Here is a 25,458-nt window from a genome sequence, read left to right on the forward strand (position 1 = left end):
GACAAAGCTGCACAACTTCTGCTAATTTACACTTCACATCATTGCCATTCTACTATGATTAGCTTTTTTGCACTTCAGTGATCCAGTGAACCAACATCAATACTCAATTTTCTACTTACCTGAACTGTTTCCAAAACCCTCTTGGTACATAGTACTGTAGCCTGGAAGCTGCTAAATGGCCAAAAATTACTTGGAGATGCCTCAAAACTCCAATATTGTACTCTTTTCTATCTTCAGTTTTGCTCAGTGCTGGTTTATCTTCATACTGATGTGGATAACCAAACACGTCATCTCGTGGGTCAACATTGCTCTGAAAAGCAGAAAATTTGTGCAATTCACTTCCATAGGTAGCTGTCTCCTAGTTAGTTTTATCCTTTGTTTAATCTGACAATCTAAGGTGTTTCATACTCAGCTGAAAACCCAAATACTGTCTTGGTTTGCATTAACAAAGTTGTGGTGGCTGAAATAAGGTGCAGTGCTTTCCAGCAGAAATGCCTGAGGAGGAATTCTGCAAACCCTGCCAACCTGGATCTTCTGAAGTGTCCCTCTGGCAGTGAACTTACTCAAGCATGAGATGTTATCCTATTTTCCCCACAGGTACCAGTGGAAATCAAAGTGATTGATTAGCAACTGAAATTTATTACAACCTTTTCATAATAAAAAGTAATTACAATTTAAAGATTAGGTAATTTTATATAATTAAATTTACCTCATTGTCCTGCTTTTCATCCCCAGACATGTCATCATCTACATCACTGCCTGTGCCTTCTATTGCAAGAATGCCATTCCTGATGGCTGGAATCATGTACAGCTGCTGAATGACAGAGTTCATGTAACAAGTGGCACCAGCATTTTTCAGTCCCACAAATCCCTTTGGAGGCCGAGGCCCAACAGGTGGCAGATATTCCCATTCTGTGAGTGCTTCACAAGCTAAGAGGAAACAGCAGAGAGTGGTCAGGGAACTGGTTTGTTATAAAATAAAGAAAACATCAATGCAGTACAAAGGGCAGTTGCATAAAATTATTATTAGTCTGTATCATACTGCAATTTAATAAAAACAATGTACCATCATACAACTTAATTGCTATAATTAACACAACTTCTGTGAAGCACTGTTCTATCTGTAATCTTATTACAACCTTTCATTCTACTGCATAACTTAAGAGGTGGCCAGGCAAAAATTTAGTCTATTTATATATGAAACAGAAGCCTTTCCTCAATACCAGCAAGTTTCTTAGCTGAAGAATTCAGCTGAATGAGTACAGAATATATAACCAATTTATAAACCTTCTAAAAATTATAGTACTCTCAAAGATTTACAATCCTTCAAAAAATTATAGAATTTCACTTAAGCCTCACTTTTCTTGCCAGGATGGGAAACGGTTTTAGCAAATGCTTTCTATATAACTTGATATATACGTTTTTCCTCCTGATCTTCTCTTTCAGGTCCCTCACATCTCTTTGAGAACATTTATGATCACCTAAACTAACCTGTTGGTCTGTCTGTACTTTTAACACAAAAACTTGGTATTAATAATTCTGATATAAGAGAGCATGCATATTTATTTACAAGGAGATTTGGTATATGAATCTCCGAGCATGCACAGTTCATACATTTGTTCTCTCTTCTGTCTGACACAGCACACAGATCTGGTGTTCTGCTGTACTTATCAAACACTTGAATGGAAGGGAATGCCATGAAATCCCACTAACTGTGAGGTGATAGGAAATACACTACTTCCCAACAGAAAAGGGTGAAGAAAGAAGGATGAGGCAGAGGGGAAAACCATAAAGCTGCCCTTTTAATTTATCCATCTGAGATGGAACTGAACAGAAGAGACTGAAAAACCTCAAGTGACTCACTGACAGCACCATTCAAGCAAGTAGCTCTGGCACTCTGAGAGGCAGTGGACAATTTCCACTTTTGCATACTATTTTTAGTTGCTTATGGTTTTGGCCAACTCTATGAGTTTACACATCTGTTAAATCACACAATGGTTTGGGTTGGAAGGGCCTTTAAAGATCATCTTGTCCAGACCCCTGCCATGGGCCAGGATATTTTCCACTAGACCAGACTGCTCAGGGCCCCATCCAACCTGGCCTGGAACACTTCTGGGATGAGGCATCCACAACTGGGCAACCTGTTCCTGTGACTTAACATTCTCATAGTGAAGAAATTCTTCCTTGTGTCCAATTCTCAGTTTAAAATCATTGCCTCTTGTCCTGTAACTACAGGCCCTGGTACAAATCTTTTTCTCTACCTTTCTTATAAACCACATTTAAGTAATAAAGGTCACAATGAGGTACACCAGGAGGCTTCCCTTCTCTAGGCTGAGCAACCCCAACTCTCCCAGCCTTTCCCACCATATGAGCTTGGGTTTCCTTGGTTTGATGGTGTTTGGATTTTGTTTGGTGGTTGTTGATCCTTTCCCTCTTAATATTACAGCAGAATGGTTTTAGTGTCCCTTTAGGGCTGGAGAAAATATCCTCCTGCTTGATAATTTTTAAGAAATGCTTTTTTAATGGCAACAATAGTCTGCACTAAAACCAAGCCTTTTGTCATCCTTGTGAAAATCAGCCCAAGTTTCACATGACTATTAGCTTTTGAAGCACTAACATTTGCAAGTTTTTGAACAGAAAGCAATCACTTTCTCCAGTGAGAGAAAATTCTTTCAGCGCAGAGCTGTGCTGAGACAAGGCCAAAAAGGAGCCTGAAAAGGACTATTCTCTCTGACAAGCAGAGAATGAGTTCAGAACTAAAAAGAGAAGCAGGACAGAGGACCTGGGTCTGTGTGTGGGCAATGATGACAAATCAGGTGAGCAACCAAGAAACTGGCTCTAAAACTAAGCTGAAGATACCTGGTGAGGGCAGCACCTCTGGGATTGGTTAGCAAGAGCCTGAAATGATGAGACAGAAGTATAAGGTACAGACAGAATGAAGCTCCTGGGAGCTGGTATGGACAAAGGGGAGAGACTGGGACAGGAAGGGTCAGACTGTGACTTGGGCTGGAATCTGGATGTGACCATGGAATGCAGCTCAGTACATTTACTGCATAAAGAAAAACAAATAAAACCTACACTGGCAAACTGATTTTGCAACATTAAAAGCAACCACAAACAAACCACAAACTAAAAAACTCAGCATTTGGTTCAGCGGATAATATAAACAAAACCTGTACATGATACATACATTAAAGAGTAGAAAATAGATAATTAAAAAGTATTACATACTAGTGATTGCTGTACCTATGTAATACATTTCAGTCAACGTGTCTACAATCTGCTTGAGATTTCGCACACATCCAACTGCTAGTGCAACGAGGAGCTCAAAGCCAGCATTAATAGTGGCTGGTGAGCTACACACTGGTATGGCCTGCTCAGCAGGCAATTCTCCATTTCTCATGTATTGTAGATAAACATTGGATGCTGGAAAGATGAAATCATCTATCAACTCCTGAAAAAAAAGACAATAAATCACCGGTTACCATGGAAATTATTTTATAAGGGTTATTACATAAATGAATGTCTGAGAACCAGAGGGGTACTTAACAAAAAAAACAAGAGCAAAATTGAGACCAATAGCATAATGAGCTTTTAAACTTAGAACAGAAGAACTCCATTCTGAAGTGGTTCCCTGCAAACCCATCTCCCCACTCTAAGGTAAAAATAAATCTGTACTGTTCTTGATTGGTAAAAAGTTTCTTTTGCAAAAGCAATATTATCTACAAAGCCCTTTATCAATTAGTGCTGAAAAACCAACACTCCTGCTCTATAATATCAGAGGTACAAAGAAAACATGTCTGATTAAAGAGATGCTCAGATGTGATGCATTTGTTCAAACCTGCCCCAAGCATTAATAGCACTAATTAAGAACATGTGCAGGAAAGCCATTACAGAGGTAATGAAGGAAAGCAGTCCTGTACAGTGAGACTGTATCTCACTATCTTTGTGTGATGTTGGTCAAGTACTGGAATAAGAATTAAAATGTTAAATACACTTTATGAATGAAACATGCAATTTAATTTTTTTAAAAGAAAACATTTAACTCCAATCAAAAGCGTTTCTATGGATACAACCCATAAGATGTGAGGCTCCTTTTTACTTATTTATAGGTAAAAACAAACAATAAAAAACCCCAAAAATCAATCCCCCCCAAAACCTCACAAAGACAAATCCCTTCCAGAGGTCAAAAAACTTGAACTTACCTTAATGAGATTAGCACCTCCTTTTTCACAACCAATATGGTATTTCTTCTCAGGTGTCTGGAATGCTAACAACTCTTTTGTTACTCCAAGGTGACCCTCTAAGATCGTTTCTTCAACACCTGTTTCCCCTGTTCTTTTTACTTCATCCTGCCATTTAAGAGAGAATTAATATACTCCAAACAGCAAACATTAAGCTCAGAACTGCAGTTCACAAGGAAGTTTACAGTTTTGTAGCAAAACCCTAATTATTAGGAATAAACTGATCCTGAAACTTACCCTGATTCTCTTAAGCCAGTCAATTTCATTATTGAGAAGCACTTCAGCATTGGGTACATTAATATTACTGTTGTAAGCATAGTTAAGAAGATGCCTTAAGAGGGTGAAGTAGTCTCCAGAATGCTTAGCTCTCTCTCTTGCAGTGCTCTGTGCAAACCAAAAGCAAAGAATTTATAAGTGCTTCTACTTACAGTGCAACACCAACCTATTTCCCCTAAATCTCACAGTAAATGTAAAAGAAAAGAAGTGTAAGTTTAAACTTTTGCAAGTTTAAAACTGTATTTAGCTGCTAATGAATGAATTCTCAACTATTTTAGTAACAATTTCTATACCTGAATGGGAAAAAGAAAACCAAAGCAAAGCTTATGATCAAATGTTCAAGAGAGCAATGAGCTGAAAAGCCCTGGCAGGACCAGTAGGAGAAGGCACTAACTGCAGGTATTCTCTAACCTGGTAATGATTTTTACTTAGAGGTTAGCAATCACCAAAGATCAAATGCAGACATTAAAGCCATGACCTGTTCATGTTCTTACAGAAAATGCAAGAGTCCCTTTTCCCCTGGTCTAGCTCAAATGGAAATCATCTGTGCTGCTTGTCTGTAGGTCAGAAACAATTTATCTTATGGTGACTATTATTAATAACAATTTGTCTTTTCTTGCAGGTATTTTGTCCTATTACCTTTTACATACATTCCCATACTGAAGACTTTATCTCTGAAAACTTACCCCTAGAACAGTAAACAGCAGGGTAATGAAGAAAAGGAGAGGTCTCTGTCCCATGCAACACCTGGTAGCCATTAAAAAGAATTGCTCCTGTGCCATCTGACGAACAGTTCTGGAAATAATTGAATAGAAACATTAAATTCAACCTCCCTATTCAAACAGGACATTATTTAAATTTGTGTTTATCTGCTTAATGCCATTTTCTAAACCTGAACATAATGTAGGAAACATGAACAGTTTAATTATTCCCTATCCATTATATTATTTCTCCTTGCAGTGAAATTTCAGAAGCATAAATTGTATTACAAAACTGTTACACAAATCAAATATTTAAAGGTAAAAGAAAAAGAAACTTAAAAACACCTAGCCACTACACCTTAGCAACTGACAGCAAATATTGCATAACACAAAAATTTGCAATCCTAAATAATTTTTTTTTCCTAGTCAAGCACCAGTTGTACCTGGTAAAACCAGGTACAAACCAGAACGACTCCAGTAAAACTGCTTTTATGTGTCACTGCAGCAGTTTACTGAGTTATCTCTGAAGTGATCAAAATTTATCATTAGTAAGATGTGAGAGATGATGACCCTCCTGAAAATTCAAGTGGCTATAATTAAAGGAAATTTTTCACCTCAGAACCTAATCTAATCACTAGAGCAATGCAGGAATGGACAAGCTTCAGTAAAAAAAAAAAAGAAAAAAAAAGAAAAACCTAAAAAAATGAGGGTGCATCCTTTTCTTTCAAGTTGTAGGATTAATTGTCTGAGCATCATGCCTTGTAAAAACTGTTGGGAGCAACTCTTTTTGTGTGGGAAGAGACTACAAATGAATGCTGAATGAATGATTTTATGGAAGTATCTCAATATATGAAAAAGTGAGTTTTGCAGTGTCTGTTCAGTGTGGCTATCTCTGTTTTGTGCCCATGGAGTCAGGGTGGAAAGCACACCAAAGAATCCTCTTCCCTTCAGAGCTTTTTCATGTGTGGTTAACTGTGATTTCAAAGCCACATTAGGATAACCTAGAGGTCAGAGCAAAGATGCACCTGGCTGAGCACCATCTCTGTCACCATGCACAAAGCAAAGTGCATAAGAAGAAGGAATCATGCAGAGACACTTCTCCAGAATGTTCTCTCAGCTTCTAACAATCTGTGGTTCAAGAAAACTACCAAGAGCAGTATATCATAGTCCTCACTGGACAAGTTCATGAAAGAACCCTCAAACCATTTCCAAACTGAAGGTTTGCACTGCTTAAATGTTATGCTCAAGAAGGTCTTATACAAAGAACCACAGCTCTCCACTTGTTCTCCCTTTGCTATTCTGATTTTAAGGGTCTCTGTAGTATTCTCCTCCCACCATTCATCTCTCCTCCAGTATGAAGTGCCCCCAGCTATTCAGCTGCTCCTCAGATGGAAGTCATTGCAGAGCTTTGATCTCCCTTGTCACCCTTCCCTGATGTTTGCAAGTTCTCCCACTCTGCTCTGAGTTGCAGCAGACTGCAGGGTGGAGCTGCTCTGTTTTGTTCTTAACAATAATTGACATTTGATGGGGTCTGATTGCTGAGCCCATGTTTTTGTAGAACATCTCACACAAAGTTATTTCAAGATACAATCCTTCAACTGCTTGGGACACATCACATAGACACTCCTCAGCTCTGTGCACTTGAAGGCAGAATGAAATGGACAAAGGTGATATTCTCCTACAGTAACAAATGTGACCAATGTGACATGCCTCACACTGTTATGTTTCTGAGTATGCAGTGTTTGAACACAAGTACTACATTTCTGTGAGGCTGTAACCATCTAAGAGCTCTTAAGGAATCATGAGAGGGATGCAGCTGCCTGAGCACAGGCATCTCATGCTGTTTTAGACACATGATGACAGCACAGAGCTGGCACAATGGACTCACACTCAGCAGGAGGAATAGCTGGAGGTCAAGCACCTCCCTTAAGGCTGGCAATCTGAATCCTGCCCTTCTGAGAGCTCCAGGACACAGGTCTCTGTTCAGTTCATAGAAGACAGTCCCTGCAGTGGGTGTAAGTGCCGTGGCTTTACAGCACAAAGAATTTTAATGTATTTAGGCCTCATACATGTGGCCACCAAACACTTTGCAGAGATCAGCAGAAGACTTCTGGGTTCCAGGATTATTTAGGACTAACTGTTTGGCTATATCCTCTTAGGTGATCTTGCATTCAGAGGACACCATTACAAAATCAACTACCTTGTAGGAGAAAAGCTACTCTAGCATTTAGTATTAAACATTTTGCATTCTGTTTCTAAGTTCAGAGGTATAACATGGTTGTGCTCTGAGGAAATAGAAGTCCCAGTCAAATCCTGTAGAACAAACAATCCATGTGATCTTTTCTAGAAAGATTCTATTTGTGAGATCTGAACTTGGTCATCTTCTGTCTTTGTCTTTTATGGTGCACCAAAAATATTTTCTCACATTCATATTTTTGCTCACATTGTTCTCTGATTGAGCACAGGAGATTAGAGAACAATAGTTGTGGAAGGATATTCAGAGGTCTGTCTGGTATTTGCTAAACTTTCTCTGCACCACAAACACCAATTTGTTTCCACATTCATTCAGAAGAGAACTTTTCAGCAGCTTAGTTCAACTCCACCATCTTCATTTACAAAGCAATCTTCTGTTTCCACTCATGCTCATGCTATTTTACCATGTAACAATGAACAGTTGCACCATTCCAAGTGAGATTATCATGTTTATCTCAAGTTTTATAGGCCTATAAGAGAAGTGGTAGCTTCTTGTACTGACAGTATGAACTATACTTCCATATGAGTGATACAAGGAAGCTTCAGTGAAACTGAAAATTCAACACCCTGTACCACAGGCTGCAAATTAATAAAGCTTGTGGTATTTCTGGTAACCCTCCAGTTTCACCAATGTGTGCAAAGAGCTCACTGTAAAGAGATGCTCTGATGATACTTGATCCTTTTGTTAAAGTAAATATTCTAAACATAAAATCTTTCAATCTGCATATCCAGAAGTCAAAAACCCCAAAACACAAATTCTGCTCAAATTCTGACCCCATTCATCTGAGAGCACCATAATCTGACTCCCTTTAAAACATACTGAAAAACTTAAGACACCACTAATTTCAGATCCCTGTCAATTCTCAAAGAAAAGTTCGAATGAAACAACAGTATCTTAAAAAATTAAAATTAACTCATTAGTAACAGATCAAAGCGCGGGCAACCAAGTTTAATAACACATTAACAACTTTCCACCTGGATGGTTTCTGAAAACACCCAGTACTCCACATCACAGTTTCAGATGGGCTGAAGCCACTGCTCTGCATTTAGGCTTTATATTTATTTTGAACTGTAAAATAATGGATGTGACCAAAACTTACTTGCTGTGACAGTGCAACAGTAAATCAATAATAAATGTCTGCCACGCCTTCTCTTTGCTGAGTGCATCCAGGGCTGTTGGAATCAAAGCAAAGCACAGGGTCATCACCTCCAGGGCTTCACAGCAAACTTGTTCATCTTCCATGTCTGGTTCATTTCCTGCATTTGTCTGTGAAAACAAACAAGAGTGCACAAAGTGGGTACAGAAAACAATCCCAAGAAACCCAACAGGCTCCAAGGTATATCACTAAACACAAACACAAACCACAGTTTGTATACTAAGTGATTATCAGTGCCAAGTATTTTATGCACTCAGATCTGAGCCAAAGTACTGTGTGGGATGACTTGAACTTCCAGAATTGTGCTTCTCATTGGAGGATTCCAAGCATGAACTTATGGAGGCAGAAGTTAAACAGGACAACTGTGGGCAACAGTTACATCAGTTAGTACTGCTGGGAGTTTTTCTTAGTTGGCATCTGGGGTTTTGTTTGGGATTTTTTTGTTTTGTTTTTCTTTACCACTCAAAAAATGGCATTTAAAACTTGGAAAACTCTACTACTTAAACAGAGAAAGGCCATAGTGCTGTATAATTAATTCATCAATTCACTTTTACAAGGCTTTGACACTCACAACCTATTTGACCAAAAGGTTTTTAATATTGCTAGAATTTATTAATCACTTTGCTATTTTTCAGAAAGATGAAAGAGTTTAAGTTCAAGTTTTAAACATAGCTGTTGTCATGATTTTTGACACAGAAAATAATATTACCTTAACTGGTGCACAGGTTACTTCTTAAACTAAACACTTGAATTAACTGAGTTGATTTTGGTACATTCTTTCAAAATAAATACTTTGAGAATAATGGTAAACCCTCTTCTCCATCCAGAAGTAATTACATTCAAGAAATTCCAAAGAAACTGAATGTGAGAAGGTCTCAGTTTATCATTTATAAATCATGAGTGCAGGTTAGTCCCATTAACTACAGGCACTAAATATTTGTTTTATATGTGGAAAGGTATCAAGATTAATTAGGCAGAAAGAAGGGATTACAATGCAGAGGAGAGAACTAACTGTGAACAGGCCAAAATATGCCTCACTCTGGCAGCAATCACTATTTTGTCTATGCACAATAACTACAAAATCCAAGGCAGTCACTGCACTGCAGCAGGAGGATGTGGCAGTCCCGACACAACATCAGAAAGCAAAGGCAGAATTCCTTCAGCAAACCCAGAACTGCACCTGCTCTGCAGCAACGCCCTGGTTAGAAGGGAAAGTTATTTCTGCACAGCTGCAGGGAGCCAGGAAAGGCAAAGTGCATTTTACACTCAGTGAAATACTTCCCTGCACTCAGGCACCCAGAGCTGGGGGGTCTGTACATTGCTAAATTCCATCTTTATAAAGCCATCATAAAAATTGCTTCCTCTAATCTATAACCAGATACAGTTCTCTTAAACTGCCTTTCCTTCCATGATATTCCTCTATTTCTAGGATACTTTCTCTGTTTTAATGTTATATTAACAAAGGGCACTTTATTTCCCCTTCTTATTACTTCTACAATTTCTTCCTCTTTTGAATTTCCATTTTTCTCCTTCAATTTTTATTTCCCTTTTGCATAGCAGACACCAAATGCAGCCACCATTTATTACAGATGTCCATGTAAGTGTCAATAAGAATAAAAATAAAAAACCCAAAAATTAAAAACACACAAAATCATGTGAAAGATGATCAATAACATACAGCTTGAATTTCACCACTTTTAAAACTTTCATTATCTCAAAATATTTTTACAGAACTTAACTCTACAATTTCTACCCAGAAGAATTTTTAAAAAGCAAATTTAGGTCTCTTTTCTTTTAGGTATGCTTTCTCTAGTGCACTACTCTTAAAGCATCCCATGTATAGTGATAAGAGTTTATCTTCATGTGCCTGGACTGTCACACAAACTAAACCATGTTTTACATGAAAGTATTACCTAAAAAAACCCCAAGCCCCAGTTTATTTCATGAAGAAGTCATGCTCACAGCAGTAGAAGCAGATGCCCTTATAACCCTATGAAAGCTAATGGACAGGTGTTGCATTTTGCTGAGGTAAATACTCTTCTTTCAATTGATCATTTAAACACAACAGCACACACCCCAAGAATTACGCCTCCCTACATATTACTTTTCTTTTCACTCTCAGGCAAGTATTGATGAGTACTAAACCTGATTTTACAAGACAAAAATAGGAAATGCTTTTTTTAAATCATTGGCCAAATCCAGATTATTTCCTGTAACTGTAAGCAACATTACTTATCACAAGGTGTGTGATAATCTACTGGTACAGAACTCCTAACTCCAAACTAGCTGTGTAAACCACATGTGAGCCCATTAATAAAAGAAGAAAAGCCATACAGAATTAGCAATTAAATCTTTTTTCCCAATGCTTTTCACATTTCTTTGCTCTTCTTTCTCATTCTAGACTGTACATATGCTTTGAATCACTTCTGCAGAACAGACCTTTTAAGTTTGAAGACTAGACAAATTAGCCTTGCAGGAAATGCTTATTCCTTATTTAGATGCAGAATCTAACTGGGCTGAAAACATGTTACAGAACTGGTGCATTCTTCAACTGACACCAGATTCAAGTTACAATTCACCAGTTACTGAGGAAAGGAATTTGGAACAGAAAATTAAGCTGTGCTATGACAATGATATACTTGATTCTGAAACACATCACTGTAGCCACCTAAAAGCTCATCACACTCTAAACCTGCCCAGGTCAACCCTTTGTACCCACTCCCTTTTGTACAAAAACAAACAGCAATACAGAAAAGCAGCTGTTCAGGAATTCTTACCTTTTCATAGATTTTACTAATTTCCTCATTCGAGCTGAAAACCAGCTGAACTGATCCACAACCTGATGCCCAAACAATTTTTTGCACTGCCCTGATAACACAGATGTCAGGGATGTATTTTGACGCCTGAAAAAAAAAGAGAAATTAACTAAAGCAACATTAAAATACAGCTGCAAATAACACTGCAATGGATTCTAAATTCCCACAAATGTATTTCACAGAAAATTTAAGATTTAAAATCTTAAAACAAAGATTTTTTTCCTTAAATAGAAAACAGATGATGTATCTTGAAGAGTATTTATACTTCACTTATGCAAAATTTAATTTTTTAAAGTAGGATGTTGGCAACTCTGGTTCTAAGACTTAGCAGTAACTACCAATTTCAATGCTAAAACCTTCTTTATTTAGGAAAAAACCCCAAGAAACCACCAAGCATTCATCTGGAAGGCAGCCAGCCTCTTAAGCAATGTAAAAAGTTGAACTTATTTTAGGGTTTCTCCCCATGCTGTGCTAGCTGATAGCCAGCCTGAACACACTGATATTATCAAGTATGTGATCATTATATAGAGGGATTGCTTCATGTTCAAGACACAGAGGGTTGAACATGAATAAGAACACAGCTCATGTACTGAATGAATGCAGAGTCACTCCTCAGTACTCTGTGCATGGTCTGAATTCACATCCAGTAGTTTCTACTGATATACACACATTACAAAACACACTCCAACTGCTATTATTTAGGGTTCCACATCAACTTTCAAAAAAACTACCAAACTTATCTAAAGTCTGTAGATCAAAACAGAATAATCCAAAAAATAGGTGATCTCTAAAAGCAGAAGGCAGACAGATGGATTTCAAGTTTCATTTTTCTAATGCTCAGACAATAAAAAAGGGGACTCTTAAGAAGCTGAGCTAGGTAGGTATCTGCATCAGGAAACCTGAACAATGTGCCTTCTTGAACTGATATGGACATTAACAGTATTTCCAAATAAAACAAAAGGTATTTTGTATTTGTCACAAGGAAAGCAACCTTACAGCAACAGTGCCACAAGAAAAACAACAGAGGATTTTTTTATCTCATTGTAGTTTCAAAGTCTTTAAAGATCAACTTTTTAAAAAAAGGTGAATTATTCCTCTCTGTGCTAAAGCCTTCTCTCTGGCCTATGGAAACTATGTCAGATTTTTTTTTTTTTAATTTTGAGATCCATTGTAAAGAGTCTTTGACCATCAAAACATGAAAAGGCAAAAAACCTTTCAAACGCAACTACAGTACACATGAATTTTAGATCTACAGCAGTATTCATAATTTCAGAAAATTACAGACAAATCTTACACAGCACTACTGTTAAACACATTCAGATTTTGTTTGCTTGATGTGTTTGGTGAATGAAAACTTATTTATTAGCAAGCCTCTAGGAAAGACAAAGGCAGAATTAAAAAACCTTTCCTCACATCTCACCTCAAAAGATACTTCTTCTATAGAAGATTTTTGATTAAATCAAAGTTGAATTGGCTGATTTTACACCTGTGGATGCAAAACCACCACTGAGGGAAGGCAGATGGCTCAGTCTTGCATTGCAGCATGTTGTGCTTTCTTTAGACACTGCCCTTTGTTCTCAAGGGATAGTGAACTTGTCAACACCAAGATGAGGATACAGTAATACCTTCTATCTAGATATGTCAGAAATGTTTTGAGATGGTTTTGCAGATATGCTATACAGTTCAGAAATACTGTATTTATGGCTTCCACCCTGGAAACCAAGGGATCCAGATGCAGGTGGAAGAGGAAGGTAAAGCAGTTGTGATTTTAGCTCCTGCTGAACTGAGCTGAATTCACTGTCACATTCTCAAACAAGACTCCTCATTCCAGATCCAAATGGGCTTTGGCCACACCATACACATAAGACCACTATGTTTGCAAAGCACATTGTTTAGCCTTACTGAGGTTTTCAATTGTGTCATTAAAGCATCTTCAATATATAAAGACACACTGGCAATGATTTGAGATTTTTCTCTTTCATATGATCATTACCTAAAACATTTTAAAAGGAAAATCTTTGTCTTACAAAGCAACAAATTTAAGGATTAAGAAAATAGAAAAGATGCTATAAGGAAAAAGGTGATACAGAAAGGAATTCACCAACCTCATCAGATATTTGCTGTGCAAGACGTATTGCTACATTTCTCAGCATGCATTCTGAAGTTGGATTAGGAATGTTTTGTAGGGCATTTTGTAGCACCACTGCCTGGTCATGCGTAGCCTGGTTTATCTGGAAGAAAGTATTTCTCATACTTACTTTTACATGGGAAAAAAAGCAAAAAGATATGAAGATCTAAAGTTACTTGGAAAGGTTTGATAGAAGTAGATAAGATCTTGGAAGGAAAACTTAGTGCAAAGGCCAACATAAATAAACCTCCTCATTTTCAGATACCATCACACCTGCAGACACTATGCTGCTGCAGTGGACGATCACAGAGTACAAGTAGTTGAAAGGAAAGGCATTGCTCAAAGCTTATTAGGTTTGGGGGCTTGTTTATTGATCAGATTACCTCAAGCTGACAGAATTTTTTTCTGTTACAATGCCTCCTTCCCTTTCAGTAGATGTGGGAAAGAAAGGTTGGGTCAAACACAGGGGCTCCCTCTGGATTAGGTAAGAGTGTTCAGACAGAATATGGCTGCAGTTTTTATTATACAGAAGTACATTTTAAATATTTAAGTTACTCTTGAAGAATTCTGTTCTAAATGATCCCTCCTGTTTTTTATAATATTTTCAAAATAGAAACAGCAAGACAAGTTTTTATCTTTTTTTTTTGTATTGGTTTGAGCATAGATCCCTCTCTCCTTAGTCTGCCAGAGCTCCATGGTTTTGACAAAACCTGAAATGGTTTTTTCCTTCTCACAGACAAACAAAAGATGGTGTACTGTGGTTACAAATCAAAACAGAAGAGATTCTTCATTTTCCTGTACCAATTCATTCAAAAAGCCCATCTCAAATGCTGCTCAAAAGACACACTGTGAGGCTGCTGGTAAGGCCTGGTGTTGGTCACATCCCTTGCTCTGTCAGCTTCACTAAGACACTTGATTCAGAGAGCAAAGTTACAAAGCCTCCCTGAAGACTAACAGAGCTTCCACAGTTAATCAGCTGTTGGATGCTATTGGAAGTGATCAACAGCAATATATATGGGGTAAATCAGTTCTGTGTACCAGAACACTGTATTTAACATTATTAATTCAACCTTCTATGAAAACAAGGAAGAAAGTAACAATTTTAAAGGTACTAGTGACAGCAACAGACCAATAACTGAAAACTATAGATATATAACCTTGGTTGCCTACTTCTCCTAAATAGTGATGGAAAGCCAAGACAGAAATTATGCTTTGGTACTTATGCTTGAGGTAAGAGAATTAAAAAATTTTAACAAATCCCACCTGCATCCCGAGGGAATAAAAAATACCAAAAGTCCCTCAAAGAGGATGATGGTAACAGCAAGAATAACAGTGTTTTTTCCAACAAATCTGTTATTATTAAATCAGATGTTTGCAACTCCAAATAGTGAAAGTCAGCAACTGTAGACAAATGTTACTACCTCCTAAGAAGTCAGCCTAAGTCTGTTTCAAACAATACTTCAAGACTCAAGTGATGCAATGTGTGTTCCAAACTGCCCTTTAAATAACTGCTGTAAGAAAACAGGGCAGTAAAATGTACTCATTTTAAATAGATGTAAAACAGGGTGGCAAACATGTCTGCATTAATATATTCCTATTATACTCTAACATGAGACATAAAAAGGGATCTTCACTTCTTTGTAATCATAAGAGTTTTGATTTACTTGAAAAATAATTAATTATGTATCTTTTAACGGATGCAGCTAACCAGAACAGGTACCTATGTTTGAGATTTAAGGGGAATGTACTTCTCCAATTCAGAGATGTATCTCAGTCAGTATTTTGGAATTAAGTGCTCTGAAGTGGGGTTCTCTGTGTATTCTTGAGGACAGGTTATAGATCAAGAAACTATTTAAGATGAAACCTCACAGATGGGGAATTCACATTTATCATGGAACATGCTGAGTTGGAAGGGCCCCACAAGGATCAAGTCCAACTCCTGGCCCTGCACAGAACCATCCCCAGAGTCCCACCATGTGCCTGAGAGCATTGCCCAAACACTTCTGGAGCTCTGCCAGGCTGGTGCTGTGACCACTGCCATGGGGAGCCTGTTCCAGGGCCCAACCACCCTCTGAAAAACCTTTTCCTAATATTCAACCTAAACCTCCCCTGACACAACTTCAGGCCATTCCCCTGGGTCCTGTCAGTGTCCCCACAGAGCAGAGCTCAGTGCCTGCCCCTCCTGTTCCCCTCACAAGAAGCTGTGACTGCACTGAGGTCCCCCCTCAGTTTCTTCCAGGCTGAACAGAGCAAGTGCCCTCAGCACCTTGTTACACAGCTTTCCCTCATGGCCCTTCACACCATGCCTGTGGGCCCTCCATGGAATGCTCTCCAAGAGTTTTGTATCTCATAGTGCCCAAAACTGCCCCCAGCACTCGAGGTGAGGCTGCTGCAGCCCAGAGCAGAGCAGGACAATCCCCTCCCTTGCCCAGCTGGTGATGCTGTGCCTGATGTCCCTCAGGACACAGATGTCCCTTGTGGCTGATAGGGCACTGCTGGCTCATATTGAACTGGCCATCAAGCAGGACAGCCAGGTCTCTTTCTGTGTCACTGTTTTCCAGCATTTCATTCGTCAGTGTGTCCATATATCCAGGTTTGTCCCACTCCAGGTGCAGAATCTGGCACCAGCCCTTGTTGAACTCTGTGTGGTTGGGGATTGCCCACTCCTCTCATTTGCTGAGATCTCTCTGCAAGGCCTCCCTGCCCTCCAGGGCATCAACAGCTCCTCTCAGTTTTGTATTATCTGCAAACTTGCTCAGCATCCCTTCCTCCTGCATCCAGGTCATTTATGAAGATGTTGAAGAGCACAGGGCTGAGGATGGAGCCCTGCAGAGCCCCACCTGTGACAGGTCACCACTCTGTCACTATTCCCTACAGCCCTCTGTGCCCAACCTGTGAGCCAGCTGCTCACACATCACATGATGTGTTTATCCTGCTGTGTGCTGGACACTTTGTCCAGAAGGATGAACAGAGTTAAAAATGAGAAGTTACCTGTACTGACAATCATGCAAACCACTGAAAATCATACACAGAGCAAGTGCTAACGTTTTACAGTCACCAAGAAATAGGATTTGTTTAGTAAGTTGATCTCTTTTTTAGAATTGCAAAACATTATCTGAAAGTACCCTGAGTCCTTGATGTGCAATGCACTCAAAGAACAGAACGTCAGTGAGAAGTAAGGAGATGCTGCTGCACACATTATAAAACACAGAGCACACTGCTATTTGCAGCAAGAAGATTTATATTACCGGTGAAATTGTACTCGTGCCTTCCACAACTGGCTGACAAGCTTCTGCCACAGCTCGAACATGGCCATATCCAATTGCTGTTAGCAATAATTTGGCTATTTTTAGAGCATTAAGGTAGGCACCCCTTCGAGTTTCCATATCTGCATTTGGCAGGAAGTTATTTCTGGTCAGCATGCTCAGGACAAGAGGCAAACCACCACTTTTCAGGAAGTTGTACTGGAAGTCACTGGCATCTTCTCCCAGAGGTGCACTGGCAGGCATTAACAAGGCATAAACTACCTGTAGAAGAAAATACAGAGTTAAGAGAAATGGAAATGCACCAGCTTGGACACAGATGACTGACCATGAGAATTTGTAGCAATACTACACAAGCAATGCTTTGACAGCACTGGCCATACACGTTTATGCCAGTAAATTGTTTATTATTTTCAATTGTTAATTTCAAACCAGAATTTGATCTTAGGCTCCCATAATGTTACAGACAGGACTGCCACAGAGAGAACTGACAATTTTTTAAGAACAGGCAAAGCACCACTAACCTCTGTTAGGTACAGCACTTGTGAGGCAGAAGGACCAAAGAACAGAGAATCAAGGGATGGACTAAGGCTGCTTTCCCCAAGCTTTGCATGATCTAAACAAATTGCTCTTAGTTTCTCGACCGTAGTGTTATCTGCAATAAAAACACAACTCATGAGCATTTTTGCTGCAATAGTACTCCACAACAAGCCAGTACTATTTACAATTATAAATCTGAACAATTTTAAGTGTCTCAGAACAGCTGCAAAAACTTACAGACAAAATCAGACTACAGAGTGTTCTCCAATGATTATTACAGTCAAAAGTGATCCTATTAAAGCAGTGCTACAAAAACACCTTAAAATACAATGCTCCCCATTTTCACTGCACTGTGGCATTAACCCCCATACCAAATGCAAACTATGCAACTTCATATAGCAGATAATAACTACTTGGGAAATCTTTTACAGTCCTAATTAAGATAACAGTAATGAATTGCAGTACCAATAAATTACCAGAAAGTAGAAAATACTCCTCTATCTTCACTTTATATATCAGATGAGAAATTATTTTACAGTATATTATAAGATGAAAAAAAGGATCAAATTAAGTTTTACCTGGTGGCATGAGCTTCATAAGAACACGAGCTCCATCTCTAAGAGGTGGCATATTTAGACTACTGCCCAAGTCTGCAACTTGCCAAAGAAAAGAGATGTATCGAGGATGCAGTGACATGATCTTAAAATAAGCAAATAAAAAAACAAATTGTTAGCCAAAGACAAAGTGTAAGAAAAAACATGTTTGAACTGGTAATTTCAGGAAATGCTTACCACTCCAGGCAAACAGCTTTCAACTTCTGGATTTGGACCATCGCTGTAGTGATTGCCGTGGTTGCCCGGAGAACCAGTTGAAGAATCAGAAGAACTATCTGGACTTGAGGGCATATTAGAATTTATCTGTGTAAGCTTAGCTGTAATTAGCTGGAAAACAAAATTATAGTTTTAATACTCTCCAAAAATTAACATTCTTTAACAAATAAGCATCTGATATAATATTAATGGCATAATATAAGAAGAAAGAATGGAATTATTCCACAAAAATAAATGATGCCATGCACGATATTTTTCAAGCATTTACAAAAGGGAAGGAACATCTGAATTGATGTAACTACCCGGCCTGCAACACTTACCGTTTTATCCTTGAGATTCAGCTGCCCAATTAACTTTCTGTCATCTGCAGGATCCACCAGCTCACCCCCAATGAACAGCTCTACTTTTGTGTGTGCGCTGTTGGCTTTAATGCGATTGAGGATGCAGCGCCGCACTTGGCCAATGGTGTCGTTCGTGTGAGACCAAATATCCAAATCTTCCACCTGCCGGCCTTGGTTTGGAAAACGAACCACAAGTGTGATATGTTTACCACGGAAAGCCCTGAAAATAAACAGAAAAGCAGAAGTTATTTTTGCCCTCATGAAATAAATTCTTTTCCTTCCCATATTTTTTGCAGCTGGCATTTCAACATCAAATCTTTATGTGGTATTTTCCAGTGTAAGATTTAGTGAAAGCCCCAGCAACTATGGCAACAACATACACAGAATCGTTGAAGAAGCCACACTAGTACAAATGCATTAATCACATGGTCAAATTTACAGTCAGGTTATGAACACTGACAGAAATTTTAGAAGTCTCTTATAAAGTTTTAGATCTCTTCTCTGTCTTGTAAACTTCCTGATCAAAATGTGCAAATCAGCTTAATCAGACTGGCAATGATGTTTTGCTCTTTTAGCAAAGCAACAAAAGCTTTAAGTACACTGAGATCAGAAAAATCCATCAGGTTGCCAATGCCTTAATGCCTTCTGTCAAAATCAGCCTTAATGCCTTCTGTCAAAAACTGTTATAAATTTTATGCTAGAATTCCAGTTTTTAAAATCACAATCTTTTCAAGAAAGTTTGAAGTGGTCAAAAAAGGAAGAAATGGTTTCACATTAGCAGTGATCACACTCTCTACAATGGCAGAGAGCTCATTAAGAAAGATGTGCCCAGATAAGCCCAACAAACTAATCCCATGTAACAAAAGGCAAAAACTCCTCATAAAGCTCCTTGCTAACAAGGCCTGTGAAAGATTAGTCTAATCAAATAAGCAGCCCATAAAAAAAAAGATGCATCCACAATAAAAAAAAAACACCTTTGTTAGGACTCATCAATCAATCAATATATGCAACAAAAAAGCTGCAGCAACACTGCAAATTACTGACACACCATGAAGAAATAGCAATTGCTTCGATTTTTTTGACAAAAAGGTCATTTAAAGTAAGTGGATGAAAAACCTCCACCATGTTTAAAAATATGCTAGTTGCATCATAAATCCATAGACACCAAGGACTTAAGCTAAGTTTTCACTCAAGGACAAATATAAGAACAGTAAAGGTGTACAGAAAATAAATATACTTCAAAGTACTGGTTCTGTTCTTCCCCTCTTTGTGAGGAGCTTATAGAATATTTCACTTAAAAATAATTAAAAATTTAATCTTGCAAAGTAAGATTGAGATACATACAAACAATTCTGGAAGGTGAATATATACATTTACAACATGTTTTTGTATAGTAAGACTATGAGAAACAAAACAGTTTTGCCAATGCTAATGTAAAGAACAGTATTGCTTTTAAGTAATTATCTGAAATAAAGAATTATATCCAAAACAATTGAGCCTCAAGGTATATTGTGCTAGTTATACAAGAAACCACCAAGTTTATTTTTAGGCCTGCTGTCCCTTTCATATATACTTGTATTTGCCTGATCTTGCAAAAAAAATTAAATTAAATACAGTTTCATACATTAGCAAAGAAAAGGGAATTCTGAAACACTGTGAAACCATTTCCTGAATAGAAACCCTTTAGAATGTAAAAATCTCAGGGATAATAGTACTGGTTTAGTTTAACAGAAATCAAAATCATGATATTGCTTTTTCACACATACCTTGACATAGGTAGAATAGTTCTCTCTTCGTGGTAATCACTGTCACACTCATTTATATACTCCCTTAAAACAGTCAGCACTCTCACCATCCTTATTGCTTCTTGTCTTGCACAGTTGATGCTGTCTTTGTCTCCATCCAACACACATAAAGTATCATAGGAGGCTTTTAGACGGTCGAAACAGGACTGAATGAAGTCTTCATGAATCACTACCTAATTACATTAAGAAATTGGTGTAATTACAAGACATATTAGAAACCATCTTTTCAGAAGGATGACCAAATGATAGAGAAAAAAAATCCCCGAACCAAAACAGGCAAGTTACTCAATAAACCTGTTTTACTCCAGCAACTCCCACCAACAGATAGCTCTAAATTAATGGGCACTTCAATAACCTCACATCAGCAGCAGCTGTAACTGTACTCTATGTATATAGAAAAAGTGAAAATTTGGACAGAGAACACTGAATTGGACTTTCGCTTTCTCCTTTTCTCACACTATGTTAAAGAATTCTTGTGTGCATGTAAATCCAGCACTTCTGGAAGTGTCAGGGCTAAGCATGTGCAGATGGACACATCAATGCATTCTTAGTAAGCCCAGACCTACAGCAAGACAGAAGCCTCCAGCCATCTGCCACTGCAGGAAAATACAGCTTGAATGGCTGTGAATTCACCACCTAGAGCAGCTGTGCTGGACCTGGCAGACTGGCAGCTCTGAAGATTATGAAAGTGTTTTTGAAGACAAGGAGAATATCAGTTTTTAGAAATACACCTGGCATGTTATCAACTGGATATTGTCCAAAGGACAATATTCCTCCACTAAATTTGTGCAGTCACATAATTACAGAATGGTTTGGTTGGAAGGGGCCTTGACTATTTTTATGGCCTCTTCTGGACTCTCACCAGCAGCTCCACATCCTTCCCATGTCAGGGGTCCCAGAGCTGGATGCAGCACTGCAGGTGGGGTCTCACCAGAGCAGACAAGAAGGGCAGAACCCCTGGCCTGGAGCTGCTGCCCATGCTGCTGTTGATGGAGCCCAGGACAGCGGTGGCTTTCTGGGCTGCCAGTGCATGTTGGGCTTCTTCTCAACCAACACCCCCAAGTCTTTCTCTGCAGGGCTGCTCTTGATTTGTTCACCTCCCAGCCTGTATTTGTGCCTGGGATTGCCCCAACCCAGCTGCAGAACCTTGCACTTGGCTTGGATGAACTTCACAAGGTTCTCAAGGGTCCACTACTCAAGCCTGTCAAGGACCCTGTGGATGAAATCCCTTTCCCTTACAGAAACCCAGTATCTCTTCTCTGTCCACTGAATCATCTCCTGGCAAATATTAATGCAGGGAGATAATATCTGATTTGCTAGATCTCAGCTTGACCACTATGTGGAAACTCAGTGACCCTTTGTAAGGGGCATGCCCGAAAAAAGAGATTACATTAGCTTGTGACAACACCCAACAGACCCAGCTCCTGAACATACTCATACCACAATTTGCAGTGCAACAAAAGATTTTCCTCTTATGACATTAACTGTTTTTTGAGCAATAAGAGCAAATACAGCAGATGAACTTAGTAGGAAAAATTAATGAGAGTTCAGTCTGCAAACATGAGAAAAGCTTTAGTTTTGCATCTGCCCATAATTTGATGGTCGGACTCACCCGCCAAAACACAGAAACTATTTCCTGTTTTCAAATCTTCCAACTACAAAAACATCACCAAACTGATGTTTAAGACTATTATTTGAAAACTATTTTTAAAGACTATCTTTATTTTTATTCTGTTCAGTCTCCTTGTTGCTTTTTCTTACCTGATTAACTTGTAACCTTGGGCCAAGATTGGTATAGATCTCTTTAAGAAGGTCTATTGCTCGGTTTGCAATGTCATCATTTCCCTGAATCACAACCTGGCACAATTGAAAAAAAAGCATTTACATCTCTTTAAACTTGCTGGTGTAAAAATGCAAACCAAAACTGCTACATAAGAATCTCAACACAATAGCATGTCTAATTATTTTATGAGGTGAAAGGGACTAAAACAGTTAGAAAATACAATCAATAAAACTTAGACTCAAGATGATTACATGAGGAAAAATTAATAATTAATTAGTTTTGAAGTTCAGAGCTGGCAAAAAAGGATGATGTTCTATAAACAGAGTAAAAGCAGTGTTTATATGTTCATGTTCACATAACATTCCAAATTTTCTCTTGTTTCAGAGAATAAGAAAACTTCTTCAGATGCCTCAACAATCTGCACCACAAGACAGAATTTTCAAGTATTTAAATGGCTCTGAATGGGTGGAAAGGAGACAAGCAAATGAATTCTGCTTCTAACCTGATAATCTAAACTTTAATTACTAGTCACCAGGTCTGACAGCAGGTTTTATAGACAACCCCTGCAGGGTATGCAGCTCAAGCCTCATGAGTTTTGCTGATCAGAGTAAGGTGATTCCCAAAACTAAAACATGCTAACATTCTGTGGGGACTCTGTTCACACACATCATGTGAACTTATTTGTATAAAAATTGGGATCTACTTTGGTTTTAACTATTATCACCAGGATTAAAATACTCAACCCTTCAAGAAGCCACAACCAAAATTACTGAAGACTGCTGCTGTACACATTTTACAAACACACAGCCATGATAATCATGTCACAGGGCACCACTGTGGGCTCTAATGCAGCTCTTGAGAACTAGAAATACTCTGAAAAAATTAGGTTACACTTTAAATACTGATGGTTTTCACCAACAGATTTGGCAAGCTTCAGGAAGCTTCAACCTTCCTACTGAAAAGGAAGATTTTATATATAGAGAATATGTGGTTCTATGGAATCTATAGATCCTAGAAAACCACCATACTTAGCCAAAAGGTTGTGGTTATAGGAGGAAGAATCAAATCAGCAATCACTTGGTCTGATCTAGAATCACTCCAGTTTACCATACTAGAAGGAATACCATGGAATAGCTTAATGAAGTGCAGGAAACAAAGCTTCATTATAACATGCATGTGAAAAAAAGAGAAATCTACAGATAATTCACCTGGAAGGACCTTCTCTTCTTCAACAGTACTGACAAATTTTTAATTTCATGTGCATACATAAATATACTTATGTTTAAAATAACTTTCCATTTAACATCAGTCTGCAAAGTTACTACTTGCATACTTGCTGGGAAGACAGTAGAGTCAAAAGCCATGTATTTAGTTGGAAAAAGCAGATTTTTGTAATTTCAGTCCATTACTAATAAATTACACATTCCTAAAAGCATAAAGAGACTGAGAAAGTCATAGCAGTTAACCTTTCAGATGCTTCCTTCAATTAACTCACCCTCCAAAGGTAGTCTAATCCTATTAATTCCAGGTCATCCATCATATAGGCTCGTCTCTTTGCTACAAGCTTTCCTTCTCGACAGTTCACAGCTTTGAAGAAACGTTCAAAACATTTCATTCCATTTTCTGTTAATAGGGAAGGATCCAGCTGAAGCACATTATTTTCAAAGAAGTCCTTATTAATGTCAGGGTCTAAGTCTGGTTCATCCCCCATTAGTTTGGAATACCATTTAAAACAGGCTTCGCGATCACAAAGATAAACCGCATTTTCTGCTAAACACTTCCATATCTGCTTCGCCTGAGGGGCACAGAGCCACAGCTGACCATCCTTCAATAAAAATCTTGAGCAAAACAAAGAGACAATTAACAGCACTGTCTAATACACAGCCAGAGTTACAATTCAGTAAAAAGTACAGGCACAAAGTTGGAAATGAACATTATCATTGTATATATCACATTCATTTACATCATCAGTCTATAATCAGCCCCATGATATCTTAGTAAGTTTGAATGAATCAAGACCAATCAAATCCAAATACACAAAAAACCCAAGCATTGTTTACATTTTATATACAAAGAAATGCACACTTCCTAATGCACACTATTTAGTTTAAAAATCAGGTCACAACATATGACAATAAATTAATTCTGCAGTGATTCACTATGTTTTAAGACTTGATTTAGTAAAATTGCCAAAAAGGTATCAATAGCATGGAGCAGAGCCAGAAGCAGAAATCAATGAACTGGAAATTTTCCCTTTTATTTAAGCAAGTTTTTAATTTGTGTTCAGTTATTATGAAACAATTATTAAGAACTTAAAATTTGAGAGCTAACACTAAGGAGGCTTCAGGAGGAACAAATGATAATCCAACTTCTTTAGATTAATTTTTATTATTAAATTTTTTTATGTATAAGAAATCAGGGACTGAGTTATGGCACTGCTTTTCAAAAACTGCTACATGCATATTCTACATTTGACATCCATGGAATTTCATAAATTTCTCTACATTAAGAAACAGTCAACTTAAATCTAAGGAAGCTACGATTTTGAACATGCAGGAATGATACATTAAGTGTGCTATCCATGTGCTATTGTGCAATTTCATTAAACAGTTAACACTTCAGTTTAGTTAATGAAAATTCTCAGTAAAATTTTATGAAGCAAAATAAAATCTCATTTAGAAAACAAGGAAAAAATAATTAAAACATAACAGTTCCAGTATTTTTACTCATTGAAAACAAGGTTAAAATCAAGTAGGAAAAAGCTGAGAGACTCAGCCTAAAAAGCATCAGCATTCTGCAGCTCTATGATGAGCAGAGACCTTCTGCTTTGTTATTTTACTACAACAGGAGCTGGCCAAAATCATCCAAATAATTTTTTATTGCACTTTCTTTCTGGGGCTCAGTTGCTGCCAACACATCATCACTGACTGTGGAAAGTATGTGTTAGTTTACGATCATGGATTTAATTCTGGTGTGATACAAGTAAGGACACAGGGCCATATTCCTACTTGGAATACTTTAAATTTTAAACTAAGTTACCCCAATAGGAATGTAACTGTATTCACCACACACAATATTTAAGTCAGTAAGGTTCTGCACACAGATAGGAAAAAATACAAATCTTAGTGCAGAATAAGAGCCTTGGATTCCAAATAGTCTAATAAACTTTATTTCATATATCCAACAGCAGCATAAAAGCCCTCCAGGAAAAGAAACAAACCAAACCAAAAACATTCTATGTATTTTTGCATCTGAGTTTTGAAAGAAGTTAACAAAACAAATTAAAGCTATAGAAGTGAGAGAAATGCAAAGTGTATTTCT

At 38.0% G+C, this 25,458-nt stretch overlaps 1 protein-coding gene across 3 annotated transcripts in view; it reads right to left on the minus strand.

The window, feature by feature from the left end:
* Positions 1-25,458, minus strand: part of USP9X (ubiquitin specific peptidase 9 X-linked) — a 102,780-nt gene that overhangs the window by 23,918 nt on the left and 53,404 nt on the right. Inside the window, exons 16-32 of one of the 3 annotated variants that reach the window (XM_064706536.1) lie at positions 23,633-23,975; positions 22,116-22,211; positions 20,316-20,527; positions 18,529-18,769; positions 18,170-18,319; positions 17,957-18,077; positions 17,363-17,493; positions 16,824-17,102; positions 13,553-13,678; positions 11,409-11,534; positions 8,575-8,741; positions 5,207-5,315; positions 4,482-4,628; positions 4,206-4,352; positions 3,247-3,454; positions 710-930; positions 120-310 (exon numbers count right to left, since the gene is read on the minus strand). In XM_064706536.1, the coding sequence (XP_064562606.1) occupies positions 120-310; positions 710-930; positions 3,247-3,454; positions 4,206-4,352; positions 4,482-4,628; positions 5,207-5,315; positions 8,575-8,741; positions 11,409-11,534; positions 13,553-13,678; positions 16,824-17,102; positions 17,363-17,493; positions 17,957-18,077; positions 18,170-18,319; positions 18,529-18,769; positions 20,316-20,527; positions 22,116-22,211; positions 23,633-23,975 (3,015 nt within the window). Of the gene's footprint in view, positions 1-119; positions 311-709; positions 931-3,231; positions 3,455-4,205; positions 4,353-4,481; positions 4,629-5,206; positions 5,316-8,574; positions 8,742-11,408; positions 11,535-13,552; positions 13,679-16,823; positions 17,103-17,362; positions 17,494-17,956; positions 18,078-18,169; positions 18,320-18,528; positions 18,770-20,315; positions 20,528-22,115; positions 22,212-23,632; positions 23,976-25,458 lie in introns of all 3 variants that reach the window. The other 2 variants (XM_064706528.1, XM_064706546.1) reach the window with 2 other exon arrangements.

Source organism: Zonotrichia leucophrys, chromosome 1, assembly GCF_028769735.1.
Source record: "Zonotrichia leucophrys gambelii isolate GWCS_2022_RI chromosome 1, RI_Zleu_2.0, whole genome shotgun sequence".
NCBI lineage: Eukaryota > Metazoa > Chordata > Aves > Passeriformes > Passerellidae > Zonotrichia > Zonotrichia leucophrys.